The sequence below is a fragment of the Pollicipes pollicipes genome, unplaced genomic scaffold, assembly GCF_011947565.3.
Source record: "Pollicipes pollicipes isolate AB1234 unplaced genomic scaffold, Ppol_2.1 Scaffold_3087;HRSCAF=3621_pilon_pilon_pilon, whole genome shotgun sequence".
In the NCBI taxonomy this organism is placed as follows: domain Eukaryota; kingdom Metazoa; phylum Arthropoda; class Thecostraca; order Pollicipedomorpha; family Pollicipedidae; genus Pollicipes; species Pollicipes pollicipes.
In genome coordinates, this window is record NW_023596225.1 from 44,573,131 (window position 1) to 44,584,736 (window position 11,606).

General features: G+C 51.4%; 2 protein-coding genes across 2 annotated transcripts in view; both read right to left on the bottom strand.

Annotated features, from left to right (window-relative positions):
* The window catches only part of dmpd (F-box protein dampened), a gene marked incomplete in the record, with an annotated part of 12,858 nt that extends 5,368 nt beyond the window's left edge, over window positions 1-7,490 (bottom strand). The window contains 2 exon segments of the mRNA XM_037213422.1: window positions 4,427-4,681; window positions 7,118-7,490. Of these exon segments, the coding sequence (XP_037069317.1) occupies window positions 4,427-4,663 (237 nt within the window).
* Window positions 7,491-8,455: 965 nt separating this feature from the next.
* LOC119090232 (migration and invasion enhancer 1) lies at window positions 8,456-10,519 on the bottom strand. The gene is made up of 3 exons (XM_037213018.1): window positions 10,468-10,519; window positions 9,921-10,007; window positions 8,456-9,559 (listed from the first exon to the last, which is right to left on the bottom strand). The coding sequence occupies exons 1-3, from the start codon at window positions 10,517-10,519 to the stop codon at window positions 9,396-9,398; spliced, it is 303 nt and encodes a 100-aa protein (XP_037068913.1). The 3' UTR covers window positions 8,456-9,395.
* Between the last annotated feature and the right edge of the window lie 1,087 nt (window positions 10,520-11,606).

Consider the following 11,606-nt stretch of genomic DNA (forward strand, 5'->3'; position numbering starts at 1 on the left):
AGAGCGAGAGAGATAGAGAGAGAGAGAGAGAGAGAGATAGAGAGAGAGAGAGATGAGAGAGAGAGAGAGAGAGAGAGAGAGAGAGAAGAGAGAGAGAGAGAGAGCGAGGAGAGAGAGAGAGAAGAGAGAGAGAGAGAGAGAGAGAGCGAGAGAGAGAGAGAGAGACTCAGCATTTCTGGACCCCTGCTTGAACGTTCCTTTCGTGCGATGTAAGCAAACGGGCCGCAGAACGACTGCCTTGTGTTTTTAAGTGCCCAGTAGCCAGCGCTGAATGATAACGACGACGGATGCATAAAGTGTGACTGGCCCACGTCCGCGGGCGGAGATGGCGGACATCACTGAACGGCGCTCCGACCATCAGCCATTTAGCCACGGCCACCGGACGGCAAACCCAGCCCCACAGCAGCCGGTACCAGACCCGGCTTCATCCAGTCCCTCCACACAACCTCCGGCGGCCCTGACGCTCGTTCGCGCGCTCCAAAAAAGCTCCGTCACCGCCAGAATCCTAATGCAGCCGGTCACCGCGACAGCAGAGTGGCGTGAGTCACCGCCGACACTGCCAGCGACGGGGGCGGGCAGTCGTGACCTTTCACCCGCCCGCCCCGCTCCCAGCCTGCAAACGGTGGCAGGGCGCTGTTGCGCCAGAGGCGGTGAGAGGCGGAGCTGGGTGCTCTGCATATGTTCTTCGCAGGCATCACTGGCGCTACTTTGCTCCCCCATGGTTCGGGCGTGTGTCCTTAGCCCCATTCCAGGGGGTGCAGCCCTCGTCCCAGGCCAGGGAGTGTCTCCCTAGCCCCAACCCAGGAAGTGTATCCCTAGCCCCCACCCAGGGAGAGCAGCCCTCGTCCCAACCTAGGGAGTGCATCACTAGCCTTACCCAGGGAGTGCATCCCTGGCCCCTGCAAGGGAGAGCATCCATTGGCCTCAGTCCGACCCACTTCGGACCTCACTCGTCCCGAAGGTGGCCTGCGAAAGATTGATAACACTGTCTTGAGACGCGGGTGACAGCGCCCGCATGCCACCACGTTTAACTCACATTGGATGTGACATGCTCGTGGAACGCAAAGCCAAAACTGTCAGCGACTGTACTCTTGAAAGTAACACCCATTTCCATGATACATTTACAATCGTTCTATCAGCTTCTGGCCAATAGTAAACCACAAGTGACGAATTTTGAAATGGATAGGTAGACAAGAGCCGGGACAAGCTTTGACTACGGCAAGACAATTACTCTCAAAACATTCAATGCAATGTGTTGCAATGCAAATATTCGGGCATAAAAATGCGATCAGGTTCAACACTTGTCCCCATGTAATTGCAGAACGCATTTTCGGTGCTGAGTGCTAACGATCTGCAGCTTTCCAGCCGGCTCGCGACGGCAGCCGAGGACTTCTACATTGATGTGAGCACTGTGAGCACTTGACAGCGGGCGCTGACCACAGTAACGTACCCTCAGGGCAACGTTAAATTTTGGGGGAAGTTGAGGGTGACTTTGCCCTATTTGCTCTCGCCTCACACGGTCCCGGCGCCACTGGGTTTATTTCATTCCTGGTGAATTGAATCAATCTCGACTGAAAATGATTTGGGGCCACATCATGTTATGAGTCAATTATTTTAGATTAAACAGTGGTATTTTACAAACGTCCCTCTCTGGTCGGGATTTCCATACTGATGAATACGCTATGTATCGAAACGGACGTCCAACCTTCACGGGCAAGACTTGCCGTAGCATCGGCGGTTGTTTCATTGTCAGCTTTGCAAACAGCTCATATCCTTAGTCGGCCGGATTTCCCCTTATTGGAACAGCTTGAAGACACAAAGTAAAAACACATGACCCATAGTGATTCCTCAAAAATAGTGTGAATGCCCTAAAAGGAGTGTTCTTCATCTGTATGGACCGCAATAGCCACCTTGAAGATCATTTGATGCAGTTCACAGCCCTGTCATTGTTAATACCTAGACACCTAGTTTCTGAGCTACACCCCTGCGAAGATGAGCATACCATTTCGTGCAGGCTTTTTCAATGTTGCCCACGCATCCATGACGCCATAATAACGTAATTCAAATCCTGCCACTCCACTGCCCATGCGGCGATCAAGGCCAGGAAAGGTATGATTGTCGAGCCGTTTATACCTGGCGCTCGTGAGCACGATTTTCAGAACTAACGGCCATCAATTAGCTCTCAATCAATTTTGAGCAAGGTAAGATGACGCAATGCAACAATACCGTATTGAAGAGCATGTTTACAAACTAGAAATTATGTTGTCTACAGCAGTATTTTTCGGTTAAAAGGATACCAGTCATTATAAGCTGCTTATTTCATCATGTCCACAATAAAACGGTTCTCTGACAGAAATTACAGGTCTTTTGATACCATGACTCTGTTAACAGCAAGACAGATCTCTGACAGAAATTACAGGTCTTTTGATACCATGGCTTTGTTAACATCCCGTCTGTCTACCAGTATCTCTTTGAGTGAAAGTCGGTTACTGACAATGTAACTAAAATATAATCATCAACGTGACAATGTCGCAAAAGGCATAAATATATACTAATGATTCCCCGCAAATCAACTTCATTTGCTTCCCATGCTCCCAACCAAACAATGCATTGCTTGATTATGGAGTCGGCCCAAAGAAGCTTAAATGGAAGTGAACGCTGCTCAAAGAGGGAGAGCACAACAGGTAACTTGTTCTCCGAAACTCATGAAACTACCTGAGAATCCCAACTAGCCAAAATGCAAGCTGTTCATAAGGGTTGGAAATCATGTGGATTTGAGTAAAAAAGAGTAGGATTAATTTTCCACTGAACCCCTGTCTCTGCTTTTCGGAAATGATACTTCTACGCTGTAAATGAATCTGCAAATATTACTGGCATGCATTCCAACTTGATTATCCCATTGCACACGAAAAGCTGTGAAACTCGAACACCTTGCCACGAGTTGCTTGCTCTTGCTTTCTCCTCTGCATTGCAAAATGGGATTGGCGGCGCAAATTTCTATAGTTTTATATGCCACGTGAACCATTATTATCATGAAAAAATACGTAAGTTGCTAACTGGAGATGCGAGGAACATCATGCACATAGATAAGACAGTAGGAATATCCCCATTCCTCGAAGAAAAGTATCAGGAGAGTGGAGATATGGATGCGTTGATATTTCGACAACTCGCCTATATCGGAACAAATAGCACAAGTAACTTCAAAATTGCCTGCCGATGATTCCTCGATTTTCGCATTTTTTTTAACCTGATCTATCAGAACTGTGGCTCGCTGTTTCAAAAACAAAAACTAAAAACCCAGTACGATCATCGGTTGGCAATTTTCAATTTGCTTCTGCTATTCGTTTTGATCAAGTCATTTTGCCGAAATATTACTGCATCTACATCTCCATTGTCCCGGTTTTGCGCGACGAATGAGGCTATTACTGTAGTCTTATCTACGATCCTAACAGCCAAGGTCGGAGTAATTGCATGGGGTGTCTAAATTTACCATCATTATTACGTCTGTGCATGGAAATCCGTTAAAACCGACCCATCCATGATTCCAATAACCTGAACCACATCTATCGTGATTTTGAGTCACGCTGCCATTGCGTGATTCCCGCCGGACTTTAGCCGCGTAAGTAGTTCGCTTGAGCGGTATCTGAATCAGTCCTCGGCAGACAGAGCTGATTGTGTGCGCACCAGAGGTGCCAACTTAAAACCTGCACGCCCGCAGAACGCGGGTCAAGAGCTCAAAAAGGTACCCCCTGGTCCACAAGAGCGGCCGATCGTACGCTCCGCCGCCGCTTCCGCAGGCTTCAGTGCTGTAGGCGAGAGGTATCTCGCTTGGGCGCTTTTTACTCGCGTGTCGCGGGCCTGCATACCTAAATGTAGCACCTCTAGTGCACAGTGACCTTGCCACACAAATGGCCCCGGTTCCAATTTTACCCAGCCTTATGACCATGTAGATGTGAGGGATCTTGCAGCACCGTGACACGGCAGTCTCTGGCATGGCTTTCCACAACGTCGGTGACCAACGACGCTCGACGTGATGTAATTAGACCCATATGGTGCTGGCTGAGTCTCCACCCGTGTCTGAGCCGGGGGAGACCCGAGACCGAAGTCCCGACCATACCACCACCGCGACGGCCTTCATATACGATCCCGCCACGCCACCTGTCACCAGAGCATGCTGACCAAGACAGCACTTCGCATATCCTCGGAACATCAACTCATTTCACACAGTGAAGTCTGAACAATGAAAGGCAGCTACTTCCTGCAGCAGAGGGCTACAAACAAGAAGCCTAGCCGCATCCCTTGCCAAATATCTTCATTTCCCCAAACCCTTGACTCTAAGCGCGCACATCTCGCAGCCCTTGCGAGACACGACAGGAGACGGCCCTGAGGCAGCAGGCCGCCGCCGGCGGTGGCTGCGCGCACTTACGATGCGGAGGCGCGACACCTCGCCGAACGACAGCACCGAGAGGATCTTTTCGAGGATCTCGACGGGCAGGTCGAGCACGTGCAGCTGGGCCGTGCGCCGCGGCGGCAGCGGCTTCTGGAAGATGGAGCGGCCCGGCTGCGCGCCCCCGCCCTCCGACGAGCACTCGAAGCAGTCGTCCTCTTTGTCCTTGCCGAGCGGACAGGCGCCGCCCGCGTGCGACAGCCGCGTCAGCACCATGGTGACCGGCTAGCGCACCTGCAACGGCGGCGCGCGTCACCACACACCCGCGGCCCCCGGCACCGGAAGGCGGCATTGCGTGCTGCGGCCTGGGACAGGCTGCACGCCGGTCCCCATGGCCGGGATGGTCAGGGATGGATGGATGGTTGTGGCAGTTGGCTGTTTTTGCCACAATATTGCAGGAGGCATGATTATTTTCTTACTGGTGGGGGGGGGGGGGGGTTAAGGAAGTGCCTTGGTGGCTGTAGACTGGCATCTGTGCTCTGGTTAACTAACCCCTGTGGTTGTAAGCTCACTTTTATATCTGTACACCAAGCAGTAAGCTACTGACAAACACAGAACACTTGCCACAGCAACTTGGAGCCATACATATGGATTTCATGGACCTTGAGAATGGTAAGATCCTTCTTTAAAGCCTGCCATGCTCCTGCTGCCATGCCATGCTAAAGAGTGGGAGACATGGGATGAGACACATTTTAGCTGTGCAAGGCTTTCAGCTAGGTGTGTTATTGTGCATGCCACCATTCCAGGAGCATGTAAATCCAGTTTATAACACACAAAAAACATAAGCATTTCTGTCCAAAAGTTATACCATATTATACAGCCTCATCTATGACTCTACACTGCATATCTTGCTGAATCAGTATCTGTTGCTGTTCCTATTCTTTATCCCATGGTACAGCCATCTCAGAGCCTACATATGTCTTGCTAATGACACAGTTAAAACTAGAGTTAATATACCCACCACACCCTCCACAGCATTTCAGCAGTACATGAATATATGTATCAAACCTGCTGTTGCATATTTGAAACAATTCAGACATCTAGCTTATTTCATACATCCCTCTGCACAAAAGTACAGTGACTGTAGAGCATACAAGCATGCCTTACTTTTAAGAATAACTTCCATAGACAACAGACAACACCAAACATACCAGACAAGAACTCTACAAAGGGCAGCTTATTTCAGTTGTCATAATGGCCAGAACCAATTAACATAATGCATGCAAATATTTCATCACATGCCATAAATTATGACTTCTTTGCTGCTCAAGCATGACTATAATTTTCAACTCCCATTATGGCAGACTGCCAAGAAAAACCACATGATTTTAATTTCAGTCAGCTACTCTTTCTAGCTTCTAATACACCTAAATTAATACCTGGTGAACCCATCTATTGTCATCACTTGCTAATTCTGATGCACACTTTGAACAGGAAACATGCCATTTTGGATCAAAATTCTAAAAATTACTTTGGAAGTCATCAGAAAATGTCAAAATGCTGTCCCATGCCCTCTACATTTAGTTGGGAAAATTGTTAACCTCTTGCAACCAAATATAAGAAGAAATCCTGGGAACGATTCACCAGAATGCTGTAAGTGTGCCAGAATTAACGTACAGAATGTTTTATAAGTCAAGCCATCAAGGGAGCAATTTATCTGTGCATCCTTTCTAAGCTAGCAAACTTGGCACCATATGCATGCAAGGAGCAGATGGTGGCTTGTCACCTAAGTTGTATTGCCACATACAAAGTGAACCATGAATATATGCCTAGGAATGAATCTGTGCAATCACTGCAGTGATCTCCCACATAGGAAGCATTACTTGCATACACATACAGGACAAAGGCATAATAGGCTGTATGCAATTGGGGCATGACAATCAATTTTGCAGTGAATTGCTGAGTTACAATTGGGGATAACTGAAACTAAACATCTGCATTAGTAGACTACAACTCCATCAGAAGACCTTAGGCCAACACACATATAGCACACACCATACATCTTAACTATCTGGAGGATGGGTGGCAACAAGAATGCATACTATTATTTTTCAAATGATGCTAGAGACCATGGCAATGCAGGAAAATCATATTAGGTATTGGGCATGTGAAGCAAGGCAAGGCAAGGTAGAGGAAAAATGTATATTTTCATCTATAACAAAATATTGAATATCATGTAATATTAAAAAACACTGTGCTCATTTGAAGACAAACATCAAGAAGAGTCAGGAAGTGGTAGTTCATCTTTAACAGACATCCACCTGTGACATGAGCCATACATTATTAAACATCAAGGCATTAGATCCTCAATAAGCACAGCGAGCATGCCACCAACATTACCATTGCTAAAAAGTTTGAAATAGCATAGAAATACTGTAGAATGATTTAAGAGGCATTGAGCCCAATCTAGCCAGTCCCATAAAAGCAGGCCTATGCTTGGCTGCCCAGAGTTCTGACATACACACAAGGGCTTCATGCATTCAATTGATTTAAACACATTGCAAACACCTGCTAAGCACATATGTAAGTGCCTATATGTCTAGCTCCTAAATTACAGCACACACAGACAGAACATTCTCAGAGTAAGACAGCACAGTTCGGCATAAATATGAAGTGGAACTATCAGTACCTGTTTATGGGTTGAGATATTACAAGATCATGCTCACTTACCACGTTCGATAAAATCATAAAAGAGCAGTCATGACTTCAAACATTTCATACACAGATGCATAAACTTGCATAAATTGCAGAGACAATCACAAGTCCACCATTTTTAGAATTTTACGTGCCGCGTTGCTCCTGGAAGTGCATCTGCGCTCCTGCATTTCACTTGCAGCAGTCGCGTTGTAGGATCCGTACTACACCCCTGGGTTTAGATGATGGACTCGTCCATGATTACCGATCCGTTTTTACGTTATTTCGTTTATTTGCTTATGACCTAATAAATTAAGATTCAACTGAAACTGTGTCAATCTTCCAACACATTTTTGTTTTAGGTATCAATCGGATTTTCCATTTTACCACGGTTACGCACAACAGAAAAGCTGGGCATTGCTGGTATCGCCTCGATGCGTGTGTTGACTTTCAACGTGCTGTTATTGGCGTCGGATCTTAATGATGAGAAGGTTGGGAACGGTTGCTAGATAGAATGTAACCAGGGTGGGTAGAGATTGGGAAAGCTACAAAAGCTCCCCTCCAACCAGGTCAACAAAACAGACATCATTTTTGTTTCATGTTGCAAGGAATGAAACCAGGTAGCCGCGTTCGCTACCCCACGTACGTCAACGTGCCATTTAAAGCAGTGGATGGTGAGGCGGCATATGGTTCAGCGAGCTACGGGCGCGTTTTCAGCAGCGGGATCATACATGAAGAGGGCCTGCAAACGGCATGCGTTCACCCGTTTCGCCTGACACAAAGTAACCGATGCCAGGTTAAACCGCGTGGATCAGCAGTCTTTTGATTCGGTATCCTCGGGCGCAAATGTGCCAATTTATCCCCTTCGGGCGCCGACAAACGGACCTGATGAACGGACGGACAAAAGATGGACTCGGACAAGCAAAACCTACCAAATGAAACGCCCAACCTGAAACGGGGAGCACTCGTCGTTTGATACTTCCGAGGACACCGGCGACACGTGACGCCACGCCACGGCAACATAACGGCCTCTGCAGAAAACTACATGAGCCACTGGCAATCTGGCTGACTGGGTTACATAAAAAAACGTAGGCAAAAGATCGTTGCCGACGTAGTGAGTCCTCATCAAGCTAGCCTTCCCGATGGTCACCTCCACAACGATCACAGCTATCTTGAGCCTATGTACGGCGTACATGACCTACACTTCCGTGGCGTCTCTCTCGCCACGGTGGGCGATGTTTGTAGCCTCTTACCGTGGCCGACACGGGCTGCCGCGTCAGGCCGTCTGACGGAAGGTGCCGATCCCAGGCTCTAGCAGACAATATCACGTCATCTACACACCGGCCGCGGTTCGGCTTAGCCAAAAGCGGCGTACTGAGAACCGTGAGTATATTGCCGGTTAGTTTACAGGGCACTGAGCACTCGGGTCCAAACATATCGCTGGCCTTGGGGTGCAGGAGGCGAGCGGGCTGACGTGTACCGAGCGCAGGCGCTGGCCAACAACGGGAGCGCGCCTGCCCGGGGAGGCGGCGCCGAGGCACCGCTCCCAGCCAGGACGCGGCCGGACACCGGGGCACGTCTGCCCAACCGCCACCGCATCGAGCGCCAGGGTCCGAGCGAGCCAACCACTCGCGGACGAGCGAGTAACAGGCCGGCACAGCAGCACACCGCTTACAAGGCACCGCACAGACCACACCTTTTCTTAGTATATTCTACAAGTTCTCAGCAAGCGGCCTCGTACCGGGACGGGGTCACGTAACCACGGCCGGCCGCGGGCCTCGCGGAGCTCCCCGGTCAGTTTCAGGAGCGCCGGTCATGCGGCGGCCCACCGCCGGTCACGTGACACCCCGACCGGGACGAGGCCGGGCCCTGCCGTCTCTCGCCGGACCACACGAGCCGCACTTCAGCGACCGCCGCCGTCCAACCCTCGCGATCAGGACAGGCTAATAGGTTAATTGCCACATGAGATGCGTAGAAAAGTACAATGTTACCTAGCATGGCCATCCGTTTTTTCTGCGCTTGCCCGGTACAGGAGTGCATTGCCGGTAGCTGTCGAGCGGTCGAGGCGACACGTCAAGTGGTCTGCTAGATTATGTAACATCCCGCATGCCATGCTGCCGCCTTTGAGGTAGCAGGGGCGCATGCGCTGATCGTCAGCAGCACAGCGCGACGTCCACCCGTGGGGAGAGTGGTGCAAGTCGTCGTGAACACGTCGCGATGACAGGGGTCCTTCGCGAGGGGGGACGACATGACCTCCGAGCGGGGCACGGGGCCCCAGACGGGGCGGCGGGCCGGTGTGGAGCCCGGAGCTGCTTCAGACGATGACGCACGAGGCCGGCTGCAGCTTCTCCACCTGCCGGGGCGCCTGGCCGTCCGACACGTCCTTCACCACAGTCACCACCTCCTTGAAGTCAGGGAATGACATCGTCTGCAGCTTGGAGTGGACCAGCTGCTCGTTGATCTTCACCTCGAAGGAGCCTGCAAACACGGAAATCAGCGCTTGCGTGAGCCAGCCCGACGGCACACTTCCACCCTGTGCGACAAACCGCGGAAATGTCAAATTTCCGTCCGCAAACTTACTGTGTACAACGTACCGTTTCCTTTTTCTTAGATCTAGCCCCTAAACTTTGAGATAAAGTGGGCCAAATCCGGGCGAAAACAGCTTGTTGACACATTTTGGGAATAGGTGTCGACATTTTTCCGTTCAGTCCCAACTCAATTTGCCGAATCACGCACCTAAGCTAAACGGAGCTTAGTGAAGATCAGCACGATAAACACCACACACTCAACCAATTGTCGGTAATGAAGACAGAGTAGCTCGGAATAGGTGTCGCCTTACTGGTCCTGCCGACGAACCCCTCCACTTCGGCACCGGGTACATTGCACTGTATCAGCTCCTGTAGCTCCCGGTACCGGGGCCCGTACCCTCATCCGCCGCTGAAACAGAGCCACCGCGCGCATGACGTCAGCAGGCTGGACGTGCGCGACACACCGGTCAGGATACCACAGCCGGCGAACGACCGATCTCAAGCACGGTCCAACACAGCATTCGAGTCAGCCTGGGCTGTTGTGGCGCATCAGTGCGAGCACCGCAGGCTCCTTTGTCGTCGCCTGGACGCGAGGCCACGGCGAGTCCAAGGAGCCGAGCGTGACCTCGTCAAAAGCTGCTGAAGTCGAAACGCCAAATGAGTCACCAGCGCCCGTAAACAATTTTTTTTCCGGGATCGGACGCAGCGGAAGAACTGCTTGCACCGGTTTTATGTCCACCAACTTAATGCTCGCTTTGTTTTTCGGGTTAAGCTCGAGAGCACTACGCATTTGCCGACAGTGTATGGGAGTGGATGAGATGTGAGGCGAGCAACAAAATGCCGAGGTTGTGACGCCACCAGGGGCCGGGAACGGAATTCCGGCGATGACATTAATCCCGAGTCCCGCCATTCTTGACTGCCACCGCTGAGATGCCGATACTTGAGAAAAAATGCGCTGAGCTGGATTAACATAGACGGCATCCCTTCCCCATCACAACACATCATGCGAGGTGGCTGCCCCAGACAGGGCGTCTGCGGCGGGACCAAGGGCGTCTCCGACGAGACCACGGGCGTCTCCAGCGAGACCACGGGCGTCTCCAGCGAGACCACGGGCGTCTCCGACGAGACCACGGGCGTCTCCAGCGAGACCACGGGCGTCTACGGCGAGACCGAGAGTGTCTCCGACGAGACCACGGGCGTCTCCGGCAGGACCACGGGCGTCTCCGGCGAGACCACGGGCGTCTCCGGCGGGACCACGGGCGTCTCCAGCGAGACCACGGGCGTCTCCGGCGAGACCACGGGCGTCTCCGGCGGGACCGCGGGCGTCTCCGGCGGGACCGCGGGCGTCTCCGGCGGGACCACGGGCGTCTCCGGCGGGACCACGGGCGTCTCCGAGACCACGGGCGTCTCCGGCGGGACCGCGGGCGTCTCCGGCGGGACCGCGGGCGTCTCCGGCGGGACCACGGACGTCTCCGACGGGACCGCAGGCGTCTCCGGCGGGACCGCGGGCGTCTCGCTGCGCTGATGTATTGCGGTACGTATTCAACAGAGGAGGGCCGGAGATGCTTTCGACTTATTGGCACCTGGGTCGCTGAGCCCGGGGCAGCTGGAGGCTTGATAGTGAGCCGTTGACCAGCCAAACAGCTGACGAATTATTTTGAAAGTGATCGACACCATGCGCGTTAGATGACGCGAAACGTGACAGCTTAAAATGGCATGGTTCATCTGGCTGTTCAGACAGCTGTGTAATCCAAGCCATCTCCAGCGTGTGTTTTCGAAAGGTACACTACCCCGAAAGTCATGTGGAAACTGAATTCCTTCATGCATGGCACAGTGCAAAGACCTAAATATATTGTTCCAAACAGCTGCAATATTTGTAACTGTGGATCACAATTAGCTTGCGGAGCGTGTCACACGCACATGTCCACAGCCGAGCACAAAGGGTGGTGCCACTGTTGGCTATTAGTTGTTGAAAATGCTGCGGGCGCAAATTGATT